The sequence below is a fragment of the Hypanus sabinus genome, chromosome 15 (genome assembly GCF_030144855.1).
Source record: "Hypanus sabinus isolate sHypSab1 chromosome 15, sHypSab1.hap1, whole genome shotgun sequence".
In the NCBI taxonomy this organism is placed as follows: Eukaryota; Metazoa; Chordata; class Chondrichthyes; order Myliobatiformes; family Dasyatidae; genus Hypanus; species Hypanus sabinus.
Window position 1 is genome coordinate 91,496,390 of NC_082720.1, and position 24,369 is coordinate 91,520,758.

General features: G+C 45.5%; 1 protein-coding gene across 1 annotated transcript in view; it reads left to right on the forward strand.

Moving 5' to 3' along the window:
- hmmr (hyaluronan-mediated motility receptor (RHAMM)) overlaps positions 1–24,369 on the forward strand; it is a 100,461-nt gene that overhangs the window by 24,468 nt on the left and 51,624 nt on the right. The window contains exons 8-13 of the mRNA XM_059990742.1: positions 2,309–2,374; positions 6,635–6,708; positions 8,214–8,300; positions 11,738–11,838; positions 13,988–14,074; positions 23,652–23,830. Coding sequence (XP_059846725.1) covers positions 2,309–2,374; positions 6,635–6,708; positions 8,214–8,300; positions 11,738–11,838; positions 13,988–14,074; positions 23,652–23,830 — 594 coding nt within the window. The remainder of the gene's footprint in view (positions 1–2,308; positions 2,375–6,634; positions 6,709–8,213; positions 8,301–11,737; positions 11,839–13,987; positions 14,075–23,651; positions 23,831–24,369) is intronic.

The window sequence follows — 24,369 nt, forward strand, 5'->3', positions numbered from 1 at the left end:
TCCCACCTGAAACCCTGGTTTGTGTGATGCTGTGCAATTTGCTCCCCTGTTACAACTCAGTGTCATGAGATAGCAGAACATACACTGCATACCATTAAAAGTAAGATATAGGAGCAGAATAGGCCATTTGGCCCATCAAGTCTGCTCTGCCAATCAATCATGGCTGATCCTTTTTTCCTCCTCATCCCCACTTCTCTCCGCAGCCTTTGATGCCGTGTCTAATCAAGAACCTGTCCACAGCTGCCTGTGGTAATAAACTTCACAAGTTCACCACCCTCTGGCTAAAGAAATTTCGCTGCATCTCTGTTTTAAATGGATACTCTTGTACTGTGAAGCTGTACTGATTGTGGATGATCAGCCATGATCACATTGAATGGTGGTGCTGGCTCGAAGGGCTGAACGGCCTACTCCTGCACCTATTGTCTATTGTCCTAGACTCCATCACCATGAGAAACATCCTTTCCACATCTACCATGTCTAGGCATTTCAACATTCAAAAGGTTTCAATTAAATCACCCCACATCCTTCTAAATTCCAGTGAGTACAATCCCAGAGCTATCAAACGTTCCTCGTATGATGACACTTTCATTCTTGGAATCATCCTTGTGAATCTCCTCTGAACCCTCTCTAATGTCAGTACGAGCCCAAAACTGTTCACAATACTCAAGGTGAGGCTTCACTAGTGTAACACATCCCTGCTCTTGTATTCTAGACCTCTTGAAGCAAATGGTAATATTGCATTTGCCTTCCTCACCACCGGCTCTATCTGCAAGTTACCCTTTGGTTGTTCTGCACAAGGTTTCCCAACTCTCTTTGCATCTTAGATTTCAGGATTTTTCTCCCTGTTTAGAAGATAGTCTGCACATTTATTTCCATAACCATGCATTTTCCAACCTTATATTTCATTTACCACTTTATTGCCCATTCTCCTAATTTGTTTTCTGCAGTCTTGCCTGTTTCCGCAACACTACCTGCCCCTCCACCAATCTTTGTATCATTTGCAAACTTGGCAACAAAGCCATCGATTTCATCATCTAAATCATTTAGAACCAGCCTAAAAAGAAGCGGTCCCAACACCAGCCCCTGTGGAACACCACTAGTCACTGGCAGCAAACCAGAAAGGGATCCTTTTATTCCCACTCGCTGTCTCCTACCAATCAGCCAAAGCTCTAACCATGCTAGAATCTTTCCTGTAATACAATGGGCTCTTAACTTGGTAAGCAGCCTCATGTGAGGCACCTTGTCAAAGGCCTTCTGAAAGTCCAAATATACAATATCCACAGCATCCCCTTTATCTATCCTACTTGTAATTTCCTCAAAGAATTACTACAGGTTTGTTGGGCAGGATTTTCCCTGAAGGAAACCATGTTGACTGTGCTATCTTGTCCTGTGTCACCAAGTACTCTGTAACCTCTTCCATAACAATTAACTCTAACATCTTTCCTAACTAACTGATCTATAATTTCCCTTCTGCTTTCCTCCTTTCTTAAGAGTGGCACCATGCCAGAGTCCAATGATTTTTGAAAGGTCATTACTAATACCTCTGTCTGATGCTACCTCTTTCAGAGCCCCAGGGTGCAACTCATCTTGCCTGGCTGACTCATGTACCCTTGTGTCTTTTAGCTTTTTGATCACCTTCTCCCTTGTAATAGTAACTGAACTTGTTTCTTTTCCCTCACATCTTTCAACATCTTGCACACTGCTGGTGTCTTCCACAGTGAAGACTGATACAAAATACTCATTTAGTTCATTAGCCACCCCCTTGTCCCATGTTATTATTTCTCCGGCCTTATCTTCTAGTGGCCTTGTATCCACTCTCATCTCTTTTTTTTTTTACATACCTGAAAAAGCTTTTACTATCCACTTTGATATTGTTTGCTTCCTTTCCCTCCTAATGACTCTTAGTTGCTCTCTGTAGGGTTTTAAAAGCTTCCCAGTCCTGTCTTGCTTGTAGCTTTTGCTTTGTTGTGTATCCTCTTTTGCTTTTACATTAGCTTTGACTCCCCTTGACAGCCGTGTTTGTACTATTTTGCCATTTGATTATTTCTTCATTTTTGGAATACATCTATCCTGCACCTTCTAATTTTTCCCAGAAAATCTTCGTTTGAGGTCCATTCCAGTGGGTTGAAGAGGCTGTGATTTAAATCCTAGTTTGTGGTTTATTTCAGTGGGTAGGTGATGCTGAGATCGAAATTCTAGTTTGTGTGTCTATTCTAGTGGGGAGCAGAGGCTGTGATTAAAATCCTCATTGTATCCTCACTCTGTGTAGTTATGTCAATTAACTGTACACTCTTCATTCTTCCTGTAGAAGAGATGCACCAGGCAACAAAATTCCACAATGATGACCTAGAAAAGGAAATGGACAAATTCCATGGTAAGTAAAGTCATAGAGCATGAAAACACAGCAGCAGGCCTTTTGGCCCTTCAAGTCCATGTCAGACTGTAATTCTGCATGGTCCCATTGCCTTGCATGTGGCCCATAGCCCTCCCATCCATGTGCTTGTACAAGCCTAATGCTTGAGATGCTCTGATTCCATCTGCTTTAACCACTTTTCCCAGCATTGTTTTTTCCAGTTGATGTATGAGAAGCTTCCCTATCTACCCAAACTTGCGTTTCTTGTCTGTTCTGGCATGTGCTTTTTGTGAACAACTACAGCTTGGTCTTTAATCACCGGAAGGGTGGTCTTTGTGAGTAAAGGTACTTCACTGATGTCGATGCTTCTCCAGTCTTGGGCCTGCTGACATTATAAGCAAGAGCGATCTACTTCCATGTACCAGCTATCCTTGTCCTCTTTCAGATGGCACCATGAAGAAGGCTGGTGAGTATCAGGCAGAGACTGAGAAGATTGATCCTGGCCACAGTACCATCTTCCTCTGCCTACGTGACTTCTGAGAGTGAAGAGTTTTCCCAGCATTCAGTCAAGTTGTTTTGAGCTCTGAGACAGTTTCTCTCGTGTACTCTTCTACCTTCTGACCTTGTAACTTATTGTCTGCTTTTCATGCACTGTCTGATAGCTAACACTGTGCGCTCATTATTTTAGCTGGTCCTACCTCAATGCATTGCTGTAATGAATTGGGCTGTATGGATGACAAGTTCTTCACCTTGGTACATGTGAAAATAATAAACCAGTTTTATCCACATTTGACTGGAAATTCAGTGACAGTGTTTTGATCAGCATATTCAGACAGAACTGTCAGTTTCTTCCTGTTTTCATGTGGTTATGTTGAAGAACTTAAGCAAGCAATTAGGGCTGAAGGAGCCATGAAATATAATTGCAAGCAGGATCACGAAGAGCTCATGGGCATTTTACTTCTATATTGGAAACCGAGGGGAAGTTGTGTGTGGAGCTAGAGAAAATGGCTGCAATCTTTCCTGCGTACCTTGTCAATGAGAAGGACATGCATGATGGTGAGAATGTTGATCTTCTCGAGCAGGGGTTCCTGAGCTTTTTTGTGCTGTGGACCAATATCTAGCAGTTAAGTGCCTTCCTTTTTACCTACTGCGGGAGATTTCTGGGATAATTTTGGTAGCAGTATCTATTCCGCCTCAGACTTTAGATGATCTGAGCAATGGGTGTGCATGAAACAGCACACCCTAACACCTTCTCTATAGTTTTGGGAGATTTTAACCAGGCCAGTCTGAAAAAAAAATCACTGAGCAATTACCATCAACAGATCACTTGCGCTCCTAGAGGAAATAACACACTACACCACCATCAAGAATGCCTACTGTGCTATTCCACGCCCTCACTTCAGGAAGTCTGATCACCTGGCTGTACTTCTACTCCCCGAGTACAGGCAGAGACTGAAGACTGCAGCACCAGCAGTGAGGACCAAGAAGGTATGGACAAGGAAAGCACAGGAGCACCTACAGGACTGCTTTGAATCAGTTGATTGGACTATATTCAGGGATTCATTTTTGAATCTGGATGAGTGCTGCAGTTGTTACCAACTTCATTAAAACCTGTGTCGATGAGTGTGTGCCTACAAAGCCATGGATGAATCAGGAGGTACGTTGTCTGCTGAAGGCTACATCTGTGACATTCAAGTCTGTAACAGGAAACCCGGTATGATTCACGGGGGGCTATCTCAAAGGCAAAGAAACAATTTCAAACAAGGTTGGAGGAGACATCAGACGCACGACAACTCTGGCAGGGTTTGCAAGACAATACTTCCTACAAAGTGAAACCCAGTAGCATGAATGCAGTGATGTTTCACTACCAGATGAACTCAATGTCTTCTATGCCTGCTTTGAAAGGGAGAATATAACTACAGCTGTGAAGATCCCTGTGAAGATCTGTCTCAGAGGCCGATGTTAGACTGTCTTTAAAGAGAGTGAACCCTTGCAAGGCAGAAGGCCATGATGGAGTACCTGGTAAGGCTCTGAAAATCAGTGCCAACTATCTGGTGGGAGTATTCAACGACATTTTCAACCTCTTACTGCTACGGGTGGAAGTTTCCACTTGCTTCAAAAGGCAACAATTATACTAGTGCCAAAGAAGAATAGTGTGAGCTGCCTTAAGACTATCACTTGGTAGCACTCATATCTACAGTGACAAAATGCTTTGAGAGGTTGGTCGTGACTAGACTGAACTCCTGCCTCAGTAAGGACCTGAACCCATTGCAATTTGCCTCTCAACGCAATAGGTCAACGGCAGATAAAATCTCAATGGCTCTTCACACAGCTTTAGACCACCTGAACAACACAGACCTCTACACCAAGATGCTGTTCATCGACTATAGCTCAGAATTTAAAACCATCATTCCCACAATCCTGATTGAGAAGTTGCTGAACCTGGGCCTTTGTACCTCCCTCTGCAATTGGATCCTCTATTTCCTAACTGGAAGATCACAGTCTGTGATGACATCTCGCTGACAATCAACTATAGTTTCCAAGTCCTTCCTGTAGTGAGGCGACCAGTGTCGAGCACAGTACTCCAAGTGGGGTCTGACTAGAGTCCTATTTAGCTGCAACATTACCTCTTGGCTCCTAAATTCATTTCCACGATTGATGAAGGCCAATGCACTGTATGCTGCCTTAAGCACAGAGTCAACCTGCTCAGCTGCTTTGATCATTCTATGACTTGGATCCCAAGATCCCTCTGATCCTCCACACTGCCAAGAGTCTTACCATTAATGCTATATTCTGCTGTCATGTTTGACCTAATAAAATGAACCACCTCACACTTATCTGGGTTGAGCTCCATCTGCCACTTCTCAGCCCAGTTTTGCATCCTATCAATGTTCTGTTGTAACCTCTGGTAGCCCTGCACACTACCCACAACCCCCCCCCCCCAACCTTTGTGTCATATATTTATTCCCATTCGGGAAAGACTAGATTCTCTCAGAATGGCTTTGTGCAGGGGAGGTCCTGTCTCTAGTTTGATTTCATTTTCTTGGGGAAGTAACAGATGACTGAAGATAGAGCAGTGAATATTGTCAATATAGACTTGGTCAAATGCTTTACTGAAGTCCTTTGTGGCCAACCGGTTCAGAAGACGAAGTTCCATGGGATGCAGGTAAATTGGCTTGATCATACACAGGTTGTGGCTGAGGGTAGATGTTCCTGACTGGGGGTGGGGGAGGGTGGTGTGCTGTGAGCAGTCCTGTTATGCAAAGGTTCTGGAGTCCCTGATCTGTATACAAATGATGAAACTTGATTGTCAAAGTTTTCAGATGACATGACAATTAGAGTTGTAGGTAGTGAGAAAGGTTGTCAACAGATACCATCAACAGGGTGTTGACCCTTTGGGAATGAGGGCAGAGAAATGGCAGATGCAGTTGAATCCAGATAGATGTGAGGTGATACACTCTGGAACGTCAAATACAACAGAAAAAACAAGGTATATGCTTAATGGAAGGACCCTTTAGCACTGTTGATGTACAAAGGGTCTTTGGTGCCTGTCCGTGGCTCCCTGGCAGTGGCAACACCAGAGGATAGGGTGGTAATGAAGTAATAAACTTCTGATTAAGCCTCATCTGGAGTATTGTGTGCCATTCTGGTCACCTCATTACAGGAACAATGTGGCAGCTTTGGAGAAGGTGCAGAAGAGGTTCACCAAGATGCCAGCTGGACTGGAGCTGTAAGGAGAGGTTGGACAACTTGGATGAGGAGCAACCTAATAAGTGAACTCATTTTCAAGAACTCTATCTCTTGTTATCAAAATTTATTGCTTGTTTTTGTTTTCTATTTGCACAGTTTGTCTAATGCACATTGTTTCTCTGTTTTCCTATGTGCTGTCTTTCATTGATTCGATTGAGTTTCTTGCGTTTACTGTGAATATTTGTAAGAAAATGAATCTCAAGTTTGTATATGGTGACATGTTTGTATTTTGATAACACATTGATTGGTTGATAGTAATCCCATTTCTTAGGATACAAGTGTCAAATGCCATAGTGCACAGGTTAAGCTGAGAGAAGGAGTTGTTTTTAAATTGGTGTGGTACATGCCTGGAGCACGGTGCTGAGGTAAGTGGGGAAGCAGATGTGATAGTGTGGAGGTGGTTAGACATGTGAAGAGAAAGGATGTAGATGATACACCAATGGGGTTGTTAGATTGACGTGATGGTGAGCACGGACAGTAGGCTGAGGGGCCTATTCCTCTATCCTACCATTATGTTTTCTTTTTGTACAGCTCTGACTGAAGAATTACGTGAAGAGAATAAAGTCCTGCAAGAATATTTGGAGAAAGCCAATGAAAAAATTCAGGTACTTGAAGCAGATTATTATGTAAATGGTATAAAATTGCAGCATGCTGCTGCAGAGGGACTTGGGAGTGTTTGTGCATGAATCACCAACGGTTATTTTGCAGGTGCAGCGTGCTATCAAGAAGGCAAATGGCATGTTGGCATTCATTGCTAGAGGGATTGAACTTAAGAGCAGGGAGGTTATGCTGCATCTGTACAGGGTACTGGTTACGCTGTACCTGGAGTACTGCGTGCAGTTCTGGTCTCCTTACTTGAAGGAAGGATATACTGGCTTTGTTTGTGGTGCAGAGGAGGTTCACCAAGTTGATTCCAGAGATAAAGGGATTAGACTATGAGGAGAGTTTGAGTCACCTGGGACTGTACTCGCTGGAATTCAGAAGAATGAGAGGAGATCTTATAGAAACGAGTAAAATTATGAAAGGGATAGATAAAATAGAAGCAGGAAAGTTGTTTCCACTGGTACGTGAGACTAGAACTATGGAACATTGCCTCAGAATTCGAGGGAGTAGATTTAGGATGGAGATGAGGAACTGCTTTTCCCAGAGAGTGGTGAATCTGTGGAATTCCCTGCCTGATGAAACAGTAGAGGCTACCTCAGTAAATATATTTAAGACAAGGTTGGATAGATTTTTTGCATAGTAGAGGAATTAAGGGTTATGGGGCATAGGCAGGCAGGTGGAGGTGAGTCTATGGCCAGATCAGCCATGATCTTATTGAATGGCAAAGCAGGCTTGACAGGCCAGATGGCTGACTCCTGCTCCTATTTCTTACGTTCTTATGTTGGACAATTCATGGATAGGAAGTGTTTGGAGAAAGATGGTCCCAGTGTAAGAAAGTGAGGCTACCTCAGGAAAGGACCTAGTTTAGCAATGGGACTCTCTCGGGATCTCTCAGTATTATACTGCCCTATGTATTATGTAGATAGTTGGGATGCAATATCCACGGTCAACCCTGACCAATGGAGGGTCTCAGGGTGTGTATCTTTTTGAGATAGGATATTGATTTCTTTGCTTGAGGCATAATTTCATAGGACTAAATTGGGATTTACCCTCGGTCGTGCACTTACTGAAACAACAAGTGCACCTGAGGATAACTGAGGAACTATGGAAAAGGACAGGAATGAAAGTCTAAATGATGCAGAGGGTTCAGAACATGTCCCTGTGAGTAAGGATTTTATTACATGGATGGATTGGCGGTGTTGGATTGCTCATGGAATAGGGAGATAGGCAGTGTATTTAAAGTCGTGGAGATGGAGGTCGTTCCCATTTGAGGAAGAGTATCACTAATGTCCAGTGAAGGCAAACAGAAAAAGGTCCAAAATGATGTGAACACTCTTCAGCTGGCACATGGTTTTATAAACATTCACAAGGGAAATGGATGAGTGTAGGAAAGGAAAACATTTCCAAAGTTGAAGAGAGGTCAGGGGATGCGATTATTGATTAGAGTCAGAACTTTCTTAACGTACCTGAAAGCGGCTATGTTGTGATTCTTTGCTTAAACCTACAGGATCTTCAAATAGAACTGAGTTCCAAAGTGAGTGACTATGAGAATAAATTACAACTGCTGTCCACTGACATGGAAGAAAAGTGCTCGGTAAGGTTATCCTGTTAACAGTCTTGCAGTCTGTAACTTGAGGGTACTGTAGCTGAGACCTGTGGAATGTGCTGCTTCTATTTGTTATTTAGAGATATAGTGCAGAACAGTGAGTCGTCCAATGAGTCACGCTGCCCAGCAACCCACCTATTTAACCCTAGCCTAATCACGGGGCAGTGTACAATAACCAGTTAACCCTCTAATTAGTGTGTCTGGACTGTGGTCATGGGGAGGATATACAAACTCTTTACTGGGACATGGGGATTGAACTCAAAACTCCAGAAAGCTGAAATGGCATTGCGTTAATCGCTACTCTAGCATGGTGCCTGGTGATTAATAAACCAGGAGGTTGCTTGTTAAATGACCAAGTAGATTATTGCTGTAGTCATTCTGTAACCATGTTAGCACAGAGCACACAGGCTTTATGCAACTTGGGGGAAAATTCCAGTCAGCTAACTGGAGTTGTTAAAATTCTTTATCTCACCCTACCTGGTATCCGGGTTCAGTGGCTGAATTTACAGTTTTTGTAATGAACCCCAAAGGCCCTTGGTGTGTTGAAACGCTGGACACTTCCTCTGTTGACAGTTCTTCACCTGTGTAGGATTCTGATGTTTTTAATTCAAAGTCATTTTAGAAGTGAGCGAAGAGGCACAAAAGCTGTTGCCTCAGTCATTTTATGAAGATTTAGTAGAACAAAGAGAAATTGAAATGGACAGTGATAGAGGGCTACTCAGTGAAGGGAAAAACAAAAAGACAAGATAGCACTGGCTTATGGTCAGCTATTTTCATGCCCGTAGATAAGGGAAAATTCCGTTCAGATTCACAGATAAGATTGTCAGATCTCAGTTGTTTTTGATTCCTGAGTTCTTTTAGGAGTTCAGGAATAAGCAAGAAACTTTGATTCTTTATGATTATTTATTTTAAAGTTTAAACAAAGATAGAGAGCATGTGAGGAGCTGTGAAGCAAAACAGATTCAAAAGATTGAATAAGGTGCTTTTGAAAACTCTTATCACGTTTATAATTAAAATATAGATAAGAAAATCCAATGAATGACTACACAGTTATAACATGAATAATCACACAAGGATTGGAGCGCTTACCTCATGAGAATAGGTTGAACAAACTTGGCCTTTTCTCCTTGGAGCGACGGAGGATGAGAGGTGACCTGTTAGAGGCATTTAAGATGATGAGGGGCATTGATAGTGTAGATACCCAGGGCAGAAATGGCTAACACAAAGGGACATAATTTTAAGGTGCTTGGAAATGTGTACCGAGGGGTAAGTTTTTCACACAGGGTGGTAGAATGCACTGCAGGAGGCAGTGATGGAAGCAGATACAATAGGGTCTTTTAAGAGCCTCTTGGATGGGTATATGGAGCTTAGAAAAATAGAGGGCTATGCACTAGGGAAATTCTAGGCAGTTTCTAGAGTAGGTTATGGTCAGCACAACATTGCGGGCCGAAGGGCCTGTTATGTGCTGCAGATTTCTATGTCCTGTGAAAATATGTGAACATTTAGCTAATTACAAATGAAAAGGAGTGATGAGCCATTATGTGACTGCTATACAGCCTTCTGTCAGTAAGTGGAGAGGAACTGCCAAATACAGTGAAAAATACTCAAGTTTGCTGTAAAAATACAAATTATATCAGTAAGAAAGAAACTGTGATAAAAGCTAAATTTTAGTCTTGCATTAATTCAACTAATATAAAGAGTATTTAAAAAAAACACAGCAGATTCCAACAGTTGACCAATGAGATATCAACCATTAAATATAATGCAATACCAAGAGATGCTTCCAGAATCATACCAAATAGCAACAAGGGGACAGATTGAGCAATTGCACGTATATACTGTCACCACTAGGGAGCATAGTAGGCAGTTAATTATATTGTTACATGATTATGTAAAATAAAAGTAAACAATTGTAGACCATAAGGCATAGGAGCAGAATAGGCCACTTAGTCCAAAGTCTGCTCTGCCATTCAACCATGCCTGATCCTTTTTTTTAAAACCCCTTGCTCAGCCCCACTCCTAGGCCGCCTTCTCTTGGTAACTTCCGATGCTCTGGCCGATCAAGAACCTATCAACTTCTGCCTTAAATGCACCCAATGACCTGGCCTCCACAGCTGCTTGTGGTATAAAATTGCACAAAGTCAACTCCCTCTGGTGAAAGAAATTTCCCCGCATCTGTCTTAAATGGACACCCCTCCATCCTGAGGTTGTGTCCCCTTGTCCTAGACTCTCCCACCATGGGGAAACATCTTTTCCACATCTACTCTGTCTAGGCCTTTCAACATTTGAAAGGTTTCAATGAGATCTTCTTTCCCCCACCCCACCCAATCCTTCTAAATTCCAGCAAGTACAGGTCCAGAGCCATCAAATGTTCCTCATATGGTAACCCTTTCATTCCTGAAATCATCCTTGTGAACCTCTGAACCCTCTCCAATGCCAGCACTCTTTTCTTAGATGAATCTAAACCCGTTTACAATACTCATGATGAGCCTTCACCAGTGCCTTAGAAAGCTTCAGCATCACATCCCTGCTCTTTTATGCTAAACCTCTTGAACTAAATGCTATGTTTGCATTTTCCTTCCTCGCCACCGACTCTACCTGCAAGTTAACCTTTAGGTTGTTCTGTACAAGGTCTCCCGAGTCCATTTGCGTATCAGATTTTTGGATTTTTCACCCCTTTTAGAAAATAGTCTGCACATTTATTTCTACTACCAAAGTGCATGACCATGCATTTTCCAACATTATATTTCATTTGCCCATTCTCCCATTCTTCCTTCTGCAGCCTACCTGTTTCCCAACACTACCTGCCCCTCCACCAATCTGCTATCATCTGCAAACCTCTTAACAAAGCCATCTATTCCATCATCTAAATCATTGATATACAGCATAAAAAGAAGCAATCCCAATACCAGCCCCTGTGGAACACCACTAGTCACTGGCAGCCAAGCAGGCAAGGATCCTTTTATTCCCACTCGCTGCCTCCTACCAATCAGCCAGTGCTCTAACCATGCCAGTAACTTTCCTGTTAATGCCATGGGCTCTTAACTTGGTAAGTAGTCTTATGTGGCACCTTGTCAAAGGCCTTCTGAAAGTCCAAATATACAACATCCACTGTATCCCCTTTATCTATCTTTCTTGTAATCTGCTACTAAATGAATTTCCCTACAGCATTAGGAATAAAAGTCTTAACCAGGGCATTACAATTGTTAAACTGTAAAGAAAATAACAATTAAAAAGTTTAATCTAAGAATTAAACAAACTAATCTGAGACCAAGGAATGTTTAATGATTCAGTTTACTGACCAAGTAATCTCTGCTAGCAGCTGAGTATTCTGCAGTGGGCTAATTGCTTGATCAGAAAGGCCTTTGTTCATGTGGGGAGTCCATGCATACCGGTGTGTTATAAATTAATAATTTGACTTTCAGACCTTAACAGACAAACAGCAGCAGACTGAGAGGGATCACATGGCAGTACAGAAGCTTCTTGAACAATCAGTAGAAGATATCGCAGATCTTCAGGAGAAACTGTATGTACCAATCGATTGATGTTGTGAAATTGACCAACCACAGAACAGTACATCCATTCAGTCCACGATGTTGTGCTGACCTTTGAACCTACCCTTAAGACCAATCTAACCCTTCTCTCCCACTTAGCCTTCCATTTTTCTATGATCCATTTGCCTCTTTAAGAGCTTCTTATATGCCTCTTTTGCCACCCTATCATTACCTCCAAAGAGCAGTGTTTTCCACATATCCAACACACTGTATATTTTTTAAAAACTACCTGAACCTCTGACATCTCCTCCCAACCCCCCCACATGCTTTTCTCCCAGCACTTTAAAATTATGCCCCCTTATATTGGCCACTTCTGCCCTGGGAAAAAGTTTCTGGCTGTCCACTCGATCTATGCATGTTTCTTATCATGTACACCTCCAAGTCACTGCCTCATCTTCTTTCACTCCAAAGAGAAAAGTCCTAGCTCACTCAACTTGTCCTCAAAACATGCTCTCTAATCTAGGCAGCATCCTGGCAAATCTCCTCTGCAGCCTCTCTAAAGCTTCCACATCCTTTCTCTAATGATGAGACTCTGTTAGTGATGCTGACAATGATCGTATGTGTGTACAGACCTGTTCTTTAACACGACTGCAAAACGTTTGTTGGGCTTCTTGCTCACCCTGTGAGGGGCTGAACAGAAAGCTGCTGGGTTGCTCTCTAGGCTGTTTGAGTTTCAATTGGGACAGGTGGTTGAGGGAGAAAATCATAAACAAATCAGATTCTGCAGATGCAAGAAATCCAGGGCAACACGTACACAAAATTCCCCCTCTGCTGGTGGAGGGTGGTTTCCCCTTGGTGGAATGGTCAGACTTTGAGGTGTGTGTGTCGTTACCCCAAAGGAGTGGAGGTGGGGGGGAAGAGAGAGTTTGTAATGCTGCAGTGGAATGGTCTGAGAGCTGTTGAGGTGCGTGTGTATGTTTTACCTCAGAGGAGTGGAGGTAGACAATAGACAGTAGGTGCAGAAGTAAACCATTCGGCCCTTCGAGCCTGCACCGCCATTTTGAGATCATGGCTGATCAATTACTATCAATACCCTGTTCCTGCCTTGTCCCCATATCCCTTGATTCCCCTATCCATAAGATACCTATCTAGCTCCTTCTTGAAAGCATCCAGAGAATTGGCCTCCACTACCTTCCGAGGCAGTGCATTCCAGACCCCCACAACTCTCTGGGAGAAGAAGTTTTTCCTTAACTCTGTCCTAAATGACCTACCCCTTATTCTCAAACCATGCCCTCTGGTACTGGACTCTCCCAGCATCTGGAACATATTTCCTGCCTCTGTCTTGTCCAATCCCTTAATAACCTTATATGGTTCAATCAGATCCCCTCTCAATCTCCTTAATTCCAGCGTGTACAAGCCCAGTCTCTCTAACCTTTCTGCGTAAGACAGTCCAGACATCCCAGGAATTAACCTCGTGAATCTACGCTGCACTTCCTCTACAGCCAGGATGTCCTTCCTTAACCCTGGAGACCAAAACTGTACACAATACTCCAGGTGTGGTCTCACCAGGGCCCTGTACAAATGCAAGAGGATTTCCTTGCTCTTGTACTCAATTCCCTTTGTAATAAAGGCCAACATTTCATTAGCCTTCTTCACTGCCTGCTGCACTTGCTCATTCACCTTCAGTGACTGATGAACAAGGACTCCGAGATCTCTTTGTATTTCTCCCTTACCCAACTCTACACCGTTCAGATAATACCATTCAGGTGGGTTTGTAATACTGTCAGTGGAAAGGGCTGAGAGCTGTTGGTATCTCTGTCATTACCCCAGAGGAGTGGGTGCTCGTGAGTGAGGGGCTGCCAGTAAATGAAAGCGTCAGGTGCTAAACTGTAATTCCCAGCTTTCCAGCAATACTTACAGTACACATCTCAGTGTAGTGTTGCGTCACACTACAGTAAACTTCACACTGTAAAAATCATAGTTGTGACTATGACAGTAATAATCCTTTCAAATAAATCAAAGGATACCCTCTAAATGCAAGTTATTTTGTGCCTACTGCAGTTTCCACAAACTTTAAAAGGTGTGAAATTGTCTGTGATGCTGAATGAACTAGCACAGTATGTGCTGCTTGTGCATGGTAAATGACTTGTTTTAAATCAGTACTGTTTTAACTTGACCCAGAGCTGTGACTGAGCAAGACAAACAAAAACTAGAGAAAGTCAAAGCTGAAGTTGAACTGAAACTCTCCTGCTGTTTGGAAGAACTCAGGTACTTGGGCTTTTTGAATATGTCAAAACTTCAATTCATTTACATAGCAATCTGAAAATAATGCTGAGCAAACTTTATATTGCCTTCAGTTTCCTTAAGGTTTTATGACTATGATTGAACCTACTGATGGCAGGCATATTTGTTCATATGATTTTACATCTCCATCTCCATTTAATTTTGTATGAAGTGAACAGACCTGAGATGGGTTCTTGGATCATTGGGATCTCTTCGGGGGGGGGGGGGGGGAGGTAAGACCTGTACAAAAGTCAGGGGTTAAACTAATTTGGCAGGGTGGTGGAACCGAAGTGAAGGGACTCAGGATAGGACAGATCGAATGAAAGCAAAGATAGCATGCAGTCAGACTGTCAGGAAGAGCAGGCAGATGCTAGGACAGAATTGCAGCCAGCATGGTGAGTATCAATTCATTAGGGATGCTTAATCAAAAGGGGTAGCAAATACAGTACTCAGTGTTATATTTCAATGCACAGAGTATAAGAAATAAGGTGAATGATCTTGTTACACTATTACAGATTGTCTGGTATGCTGTGTTGACCATCACAGAGTCGTGGCTTAAGGATGGTTGTAGTTGGGAGCTGAATGCCCAAGGTTACACATTGTATCAGAGGGTTAGAATGGCAGGCAGAGGGGGTGGTGTGGTTCTGCTTGTAAAACATGCCATCAAATCAGTAGAAGGATGTGACAAGGATTGGAAGATGTTGAATCCTTGTGGATTAAGAAACTGCAAGGGTAAAAGATCCTTGATGGCAGTTTTATACAAGCCTCCCAACAGTAGCTGCGAGGTGGACCACAGATTACAACAGGAAATAGAAAAAGCATGTCAAAAGGACAAGGTTATGATAGTCGTGGGCGATTTTAACATGCGGGTTGATTGGGGGAGAAAAGGTTGGTAATGGATCTCAAGTCCTGACGAAGGGTCTTGGCCTGAAACATCGACAGTGCTTCTTCCTAAAGATGCTGCCTGGCCTGCTGCGTTCCACCAGCATTTTGTGTGTGTTGTAGGCAGAAAATAAAGTCTGATGTAGCAGGATTTCAATGGAGTAAAGGAAACTACAGTGGTATGAGAGAGGAGTTGGCCAAAGTAAGTTGGAAGGAGATGCTGGTAGGAATGACAGCAGAGCAGCAATAGTTTGAGTTTCTGGGAAAAATGAGGAAGGTGCAGGATAGATGTAATCCAAACAATGAAGAAATAATCAAATAGCAAAGTAGTACAACGGTGACTGACAAGAGAAGTCAAAACTAATGTAAAAGCAAAATAGAGGGCATACAACAAAGCAAAAATTCATGGAAAAATAGAGGATTTAGGAGGATTTTAAAAACCTACAGAGAGCAACTGAAAGAATCATTAGGAGGGAAAAGATGAAATATGAAAGCAAGCTCACAAATAATATCAAGGTAGATAGTAAAAGCTTTTTCAAGTATGTAAAAAAAGATGAGAGTGGATATAGGACTGCTAGAAAATGAGGCTGGAGAAGTAATAACTGGTGACAAGGAGAGGGCAGATGAACTAAATGAGTATTTTGCATCAGTCTTCAGTGTGAAAGATATTAGCAGTGTGCCAGATGTTGAAGGGTGTGAGGGAAGAGAAATGAGTGCAGTTACTATTACAAGGGAGAAGATGCTCAAAAAGCTGAAAGACCTAAGGCACCCGGACCAGATGAACTGTGCTCTAGGGTTCTGAAAGAGGTAGTAGTAGAGATTGTGGTGGCATTAGAAATGATCTTCAAGAATCATTGGACTCTGGCAAATAAATGTCACTCCACTCTTTAAGAAAGGAGGAAGGCAGCAAAAGGGGAATTATAGACCAGTTAGCCTGACCTCTGGTTAGAGAGATGATGGAGTCAATAGTTAAGGATGAGGTTATGGAGTACTTGGTGACACTGGATGAATCTGTTGGAGATGTTTGAGGAGATTACACGTAGGATAGATAAAAGGGATGCAGTAGAAGTTGTATATTAAACTTTCAGAAGGCCTTTGACAAGGTGCCACACATAAGGCTGCTTACCAAGTTAAGATCCAGGTATTACAGGGAAGATTCTAACATGGTTAGAGCTTTGGCTGATTGGTAGGAGGCAGTGAGTGGGAATAAAAGGATCCTTTTCTGGTTTGCTGCCAGTGGCTAGTGTTCTGCAGGGGTTGGTGGTGGGACCGCTCCTTTTGGGCTATATTAATGAAATAGATTAATGATGAAATAGATGGCTTTGTTGCCAAGTTTGCAGATGATACGAAGGTTGGTGGAGGGGCAGGTAGTGTTGAGGAAACAGGTAGGATGCAGAAGGACTGAGACAGATTAGGAGAATGGGCAAGAAAGTGGCAAATGAAATACAATATTGGAAAATGCATGTTTATGCACTTTGGTAGAAATAAATGTGCAAAATATTTTCTAAATGGGGGAAAATCCAAAAATATGAGATGCAAAGCGACTTGGGAGTCCTTGTGCTGAACACTCTATAGATGAACTTGCAGGCAGAGTCAGCAGTGAGGAAGGCAAATGCAATGTTAACATTCATTTCAAGAGGTCTAGAATGCAACAGCAAGGAGGTGATGCAGAGGCTTTGTAAGTCACTGGTGAGGCCTCATCTTGAGTATTGTGAACAGTTTTGGGCTCCTCATCTAAGAAAAGGTGTGCTGGCATTGGCAAGGGTTCAGAGGAGGTTTGCAAAGATGATTCCAGGAATGAACTATTTATCATACGAGGAATGTTTGATGGCTGTGTGTCTGCACTCACTGAAATTTAGGATGGGTGGGGCGGGGGGGGTGAATATCATTGAAACCTTTGAAAGGCCTAGACAGAGTAGATGTGGAAAGGATGTTTCCCATGGTGGGGGAGTCTAGGACAAGAAGGCACGGCCTTGGGATAGAGAGGGATGTCCATTTAAAACAGATGTGGGGAAATTTCTTTAGTCCAGGGGGTGGTGAATTTGTGGAATTTATTTTTACAGGCATCTGTGGAAGCCAGGTTGTTGGGTGTATTTAAGGCAAAGCCTTAACTGGCCATTGTTCCTTGATTGTCTATGTTTCAAAGGTTATGGAGAGAAGGCTTGAGAGGGGGAAGAAATGATCAGCCATGATTGAATGGTGGAACAGACCCAATGGGCCAAATGGCCTAATTCTGCTCCTATGGTTGTGATTATCTGGGGGGGAAATGTATAAGCTCCTAACAGACAGAGGCAGGCATTGAACGCTGATCAGTGATTACTGGCACTGTGGTGTTATTGTGCTAAATGTTAAGCTGCTCTGCCACCCTGCTAAAATTCACTAAAAGACCTGTCACATGTGAAAGTATCTGACAAGGCATTGACTGAAATGTGCTCAGAAAGACCATTCTGTCAGCAATGGCTGTCTGCTCCTATGTACATTTTTAGTAGGCTAGTGAGAACAAATTTTTCAGCTCCAGTCGCTATTTTTTTGTAACTATCATATTCCTCATTTGAAGCTCAATGCCAGCTATGAGCAACTGATTAGATGTTTAATGGACAATTGGTCATTACTGTAATGGCATTGACTATGTACTGGGTGATGGCAATGTGTATACTGTGGATTCTAGTTCATTGGGACTGATTAGGCAAATCCCACTGCCCTAATTAGCTGAAGTTTCATGGTAATAATTATGGCATAAAAAGACAGATTATATGTTTAAATAAAACACAGAACAAATTAGAATACTGTGGCGACCCATTTCCTGGCACATCCGAACCGGCTCATAATTAGATAGCCTACGGGGGTTTGCGAGCACAGAGCTTTGGAGCCTCTGCGCCACGGGGGGCAGGTTGAGGGAGGCTTAAAAGTGAGGCTGAAGATTTCGAATAAAGTTTTTCCTTCGACTGCAGTTACCGACTCCGTGTCGTAATTTTAGCGCTGCGTGTAGCACACCGCTACAATTGGTGACCCCGACAGTCCAAACGATTTTTGGACCAGAAATGACCGAAGCCGCCTCTGTTCATGCTGTTTCGTTGAAACTGCCGGGTTTCTGGACACAGCAACCGAACCTATGGTTCCAGCAAGCCGAAGCCCAATTCCACGTTCGCCAGATCACCTCAGAAGACACCCGCTACTACTACGTGGTGAGCTCCCTCGACCAGGACACAGCGGCCCAGGTCGCGGAGTTCGTACAGTCGCCCCCGGCAGACGGCAAGTACATGGAATTCAAAGCCCTGCTCCTCAGGACTTTCGGACTCTCATGGCGCGAGCGGGCTGCCCGTTTACTGCACCTGGATGGCTTGGGCGACAGACCCCCATCGGCTTTAATGAATGAGATGTTGTCTCTGGCCGGAGGACACAAGCCCTCCCTCATGTTTGAGCAGGCATTCCTGGAGCAGCTGCCCGAGGACATACGCCTGCTGCTGTCCGACGCAGATTTCAGTGACCCCCGGAAGGTGGCAGCCCGGGCGGACTTGCTGTGGAACGCCAAAAAGGTGAGCGGGGCGTCCATCGCACGGATCTCCCAGCCACGCTCCCAGCAGCAAACCAGTCCAGGCCCGGCCGCAGAGCCCGCCAACCCCTGGCCCAATGAACACTGGTGCATCTACCACCAGCGGTGGGGCGCAGAAGTCCGCCGTTGTCGCCCGCCCTGCAAATTCCCGGGAAATGCCAGGGCCAGCCACCGCTGATGGCTACGGCGGCTGGCCATCGGGATAGCCTCCTGTATGTGTGGGATAGAAGGTCGGGACGCCGGTTTTTGGTCGATACTGGTGCCGAGATCAGCGTTTTACCTCCGACAAGTTACGACACCCGCAGCAGGGCACCGGGTCCCCCCCCGAGGGCCGTGAACGGCAGCATAGTAAGGATCTATAGCACCCGTCAGGTGCAGCTACAGTTTGGCTCCAGCCAGTTCACGTGGGACTTTACACTGGCCGCCGTAGCCCAACTGCTTCTGGGTGCGGATTTTTTTGCGGGCTCACAGCCTACTGGTCGACCTGCCCAGGAAGAGACTGGTACACACCAAGACCTTTCAGACGTTCTCCCTGGGTGCAGCCCAGTTGCCAGCCCCTCACCTCGGCTCCATCATGCTGTCCGACAACAACTTCACCAGGGTCCTGGCGGATTTCCCATCGGTTCTGGCACCGCAGTTCACAACGGCCATGCCCCGACATGGCGTACAGCACCACATCCCGACCCAGGGACCACCCCTCCACGCCCGCGCTTGGCGGCTTCCCCCGGACAAGCTCCGACTGGCGAAGGAGGAGTTCCAGAGGATGGAGGAATTGGGGATCATCCGGCGTTCCGACAGCCCATGGACCTCCCCCCTGCACATGGTGCCCAAAGCGACGGGAGGCTGGAGACCGTGCGGCGACTACCGCAGGCTGAACTAGGCTACCACACCGGACCGCTACCCTGTGCCGCACATTCAGGACTTTGCAGCAAACCTGCACGGTGCACGGATCTTCTCCAAGGTAGACTTCGTCCGAGGGTACCATCAAATCCTGATGCATCCTGACGACGTCCCCAAAACGGCTCTCATCACCCCGTTTGGCCTTTTCGAGTTCCTCCGCATGCCGTTCGGCCTGAAGAATGCCGCACAGACGTTCCAGCGGCTAATGGACGCGGTGGGACGGGACCTGGGCTTCGCGTTCATCTATTTGGACGACATCCTCATAGCCAGCAGCAGTCGTCAGGAGCATCTGTCCCACCTCCGTCAACTCTGCGCCCGACTGAGTGAGTACGGTCTTACAATCAACCCCGCCAAATGCCAGTTCGGACTCGATGCCATTGACTTCCTGGGCCACAGGATTACTAAAGACGGAGCAACCCCTCTGCCCGCTAAGGTAGGTGCGGTCCGCCACTTCCCCCGACCCACCACGATCAAAGGCCTTCAGGAATTCGTAGGTATGGTCAATTTTACCACCGCTTCCTCCCTTCAGCTGCCCGGATCATGTGCCCCCGTTCGCCCTGATGTCGGGTCCGAGCAAGGACATTACCTGGGACGAGGAGTCCGCCGCCGCTTTCGTTCAAACGGAGGAAGCTTTGGCGAACGCCGCAATGCTAGTACATCCCAGAATGGACGCCCCTACCGCCCTCACAGTGGACGCATCTAACACGGCAGTCGGTGGGGTGCTGGAGCAACTCATTGCAGGTCACTGGCAACCCCTGGCATTTTTCAGCAAACACCTGCGGCCACCCGAGCTCAAGTACAGTGCTTTCGACCGGGAACTGTTGGCGCTCTACCTGGCAAACCGGCATTTCAGGTACTTCCTAGAAGGTCGGCACTTCACCGTGTTCACAGACCACAAACCGCTTACCTTTGCGTTTACAAAAGCATCCGACCCTTAGTCGTCCCGCCAGCAACGCCACCTGTCCTACATCTCTGAATACACGACGGATGTCCGGCACGTCTCGGGTAAGGACAATGTCGTGGCTGATGCGCTCTCTCGCCCTACCATTCGTGCCCTTTCCCAAGGGGTAGACTTTGAGGCACTGGCAGAGGCACAGCAGGCAGATGAGGAGATTCCGAGTTACAGAACCGCAGTCTCCGGTTTGCAGCTCCAGGACCTCCCCGTGGGCCCGGGTGAGAGGACCCTACTCTGTGACGTCGCCACTGGCCAGCCCCGTCCCGTCGTCCCAACAGCCTGGCGGCACCGTGTTTTCGACTCCATTCATAACTTGGCGCATCCCTCCATCTGGATGACTGTCCGGATGGTTTCCAGCAGGTTCGTTTGGCACGGACTCCGCAAACAGGTCAGTGAATGGGCCAAAACGTGCATGCTCTGCCAGACGGCCAAGGTGCAGCAGCACACCAAAGCCCCACCGCAGCAGTTCCATCCCGCCCACCGGCATTTCGACCACATTCATGTGGATATCGTGGGCCCCCTGCCAGTGTCGCGCGGAGCGCGGCACCTCATGACTAACGTGGACCGGTTCACAAGATGGCCAGAGGCGGTCCCGCTCACTGACACCACCTCCGAATCTTGCATCCGAGCCCTGATCACCACCTGGATATCTCGCTTTGGTGTACCGGCCCACATTACCTCCGACAGAGGCGCCCAATTCACCTCCGGCCTGTGGTCAGCTATGGCCAGCCTTTTGGGGACTCAGCTGCACCACACAACTGCCTACCACCCACAGTCGAACGGGCTAGTGGAGCGTTTCCACCGTCACCTGAAGTCGGCCCTCATGGCCCGCCTGCGAGGAGCCAACTGGGCGGACGAGCTTCCCTGGGTCCTACTCGGCATCCGCACAGTGCCCAAGGACGACCTGCACGCCTTGTCGGCCGAGTTGATATACAACGCGCTCCTGGTCGTCCCCGGGGCGTTCCTACCAGCCCCACGGGGGCAAGAGGAAAATCCCGCAGCAGTCCTGGGCAGACTACGCGAGAAGCTCGGTAACCTGGTCCCCATACCCACTTCACAGCACGGGCGGAACCCGACCTGCGTACCCAAAGACCTGCAGAACTGTAAGATTGTGTTTGTACGAAGGGGCGGGCATCGGCCACCGCTGCAGCGGCCATACGAGGGGCCGTTTATGGTGCTCCAGAACAACGGGTCCATGTTCGTGCTGGATGTTGGGGGGAAAGAGGAGGTTTTCACGGTGGACCGCCTCAAACCGGCCCATGTGGACCTGGCGCAACCGGCCGAGTTTCCGGCACCTCGGCTCAGAGGCCGACCTCCTAAGCAGGTTCCGGCCCAGACTGTGGACATTGGGGGGTGTATCGCCGGTTCTGTGGGGGGGGGGGGTTATGTGGCGACCCATTTCCTGGCACATCCGAACCGGCTCACAATTAGATAGCTTACGGGGGTTTGCGAGCACAGAGCTTTGGAGCCTCGGCGCCACGGGGGGCAGGTTGAGGGAGGCTTAAAAATGAGGCTGAAGATTTCGAATAAAGTTTTTCCTTCGACTGCAGTTACCGACTCCGTGTCGTAATTTTAGCGCTGCATGTAGCACACCACTACAATACTACCAATACTACTAAAGGATTATAAAACTGTATTAGTTCCCATTTATTGATGGAGCAATTCATCCTGTGGCTGTTTCAGGCATCTCCAAGCCTGAATGCTTCAAACTACAGCGATTTTGGGGGGATGCGGGGGGGAAGTTCTGAAATGTCTTGCTGCTTATTTCTCGTCCACTGTCAGTGACAAAAATCATCGCTTTGTGAACAGAAACACATGCAGTTGAAACAATTTAAAAAACAAACATGCTGTTGCTCCAAGCATGGTATAGTGTCTAACAGCTGCACAAGTCTGATGCTGGTCTCCTGACCCAATTCATCAGCATGGTGTCCCAAATAGGCAAAGGGAATCCTGGCTATTTGCTCAATTCTTGTTCTTTAAGAGTTGTCCCAAATAAGTGGCTGCCCTGGTTAACTGATGGCCCAGTTAACCAGAACCACTGTACTTGCAGGGAAGGGGTGAGATCAAAGCACTCCATGTGCTAGTGTAAGGATCAATGTTCGTAATCATGGCGAGTCCAATCTTATCTTACTTAGCCTCAATTGACTCGAGTTCCATTCAGCAAGTTTCAATTAGATGTGTCTTGTCCAATACCCCATTATACATACAAAAATGCATGTATTTACAAATCCCTTTTTAATGTGAATTGAGCAATTTGATATGAAATTAGTTCAAAGAAAATTTATTGTCAAAGTAACAATGTTTTCTCTAGGTGTGCATGCACAGATCTTTTGCTGCTAGCACCCAAAGGAATTTAAACTGCACACGAAAGGTTGTCACCTTCTCCCTCAGTGGCATGTTAAGTATATTTCACGATCATACGCAATCACCTTTCCTTTTCTGGTTTCTGATGTGGGTGCTGTTGATAACGTGGAGCTTGCAATGATTTGTCTACAGATTTTAGAACTGGCTTATATGTTGGTTTATTGAAGAATTTTTTCAGTGCATACGTGTCATCAGGCAAAAAATTGCACAGCTCAAGATTTTCATGCACACTACCATTACAAATTAGAGAGAACATTGCAAATTACACGTCACCATATACTATCCTGAGATTCATTTTCATGCAAACATTCCCAGTAACTACAAAGAAACAAAAAAAAGCAAAATTAAATAAACAATACAAAATAAACAATAAATATTGAGATCAAGAGATGAAGCGTCACTGAAAGTGAATCCATTGGTTGTTGGAATGTTGGGGTGAGTGAATTTATCCCCTCTGGTTCAAGAGCCTGATGGTTGAGGGGTAATAACTGTTTCTGAACCTAGTGGTGTGGGTTCTGGGGCTTCTGTACCACCTGCCTGATGGCAGCAGCAAGAACAGAGCATAGTCTGGATGGTGGGGGTTTCTGACGATGGACCCTTTACTGCGACGGCACTCTGCGTGGATGTGCTCAATGTTGGTGACAGTTTCACCTGTGTTAGACTGGTCCGTATCTACTGCTTTACTGCGACAGTGCTCTGTGTAGATGTGCGGAAAGGTGGTGAGTTTCACCTGTGATGCATTGTGCAGTATCCACTATAGCCTGGAGGGTGGGGTCCTTGATGATGGATACACTACCAGTGTTCTGTGTAGATGTACTCAGTGGTGGGGAGGGATTTCCCTGTGAGTTTGGAGTGTCTGTGATCCAGATGCCTATGTAAAAGTGCTTAAAAAATTATCATTTCTTTAGTCAGATAAAGGTACAGTTCGAACGAGCAAAAGAACAAGTCACCTTGTCAGCAGAGCAGCTTGTTCTGAAGGAAAGGGAAGCTACAGATCTCCAGAACCATCTACAGGAGAGCAAGGCAGTCCACTCTGAGCAGATTCAACAAGTGAATGAGAAATGTCAGCATCTTCAACAGGAGAAAGGTATGAGACGGCCTGTGCAGTGAGCATTCTGTCCTCCTCGCAAGATCGATGCCTTTAGGAATAGAACACAGAAAATGCACCATATTAAGAAACCATTGTGATCATTCTCTGACAGTGCAAACTCAATAGTGGGTCTCTGGCTAATGACTAGTTAGTAATTTCATCAACTCTCATCCATTAAAATGGAATTCCATTCTCATTGCACTTGGAGAGTAGACATTTATTATTAGTGATGTGTATCTACTGCTGAGTGAATTTGCAGATGCCAGAAATTGAAGCCACTCACGCAAAGTGCTGGAGGAACTCAACATGCCAGGCAACATCTATGGAAGAAAAGTACAGTCGACATTTCAGGTTGAGATCCTTCATCAGCATGAAGGGTCAGCAGTCCTGCCGAAAGGTTTAGGCTCAAATCACCCACTGTACACTTTACCATTGATGCTGTCTGGCCTGCTGAGTTCCTCCAGCATCTTGTGTGTGTGTTACTGAATGAATCTGGCTGGTGTGTCAGGAGCTGTCCAGTGTCAATTACTAATGTT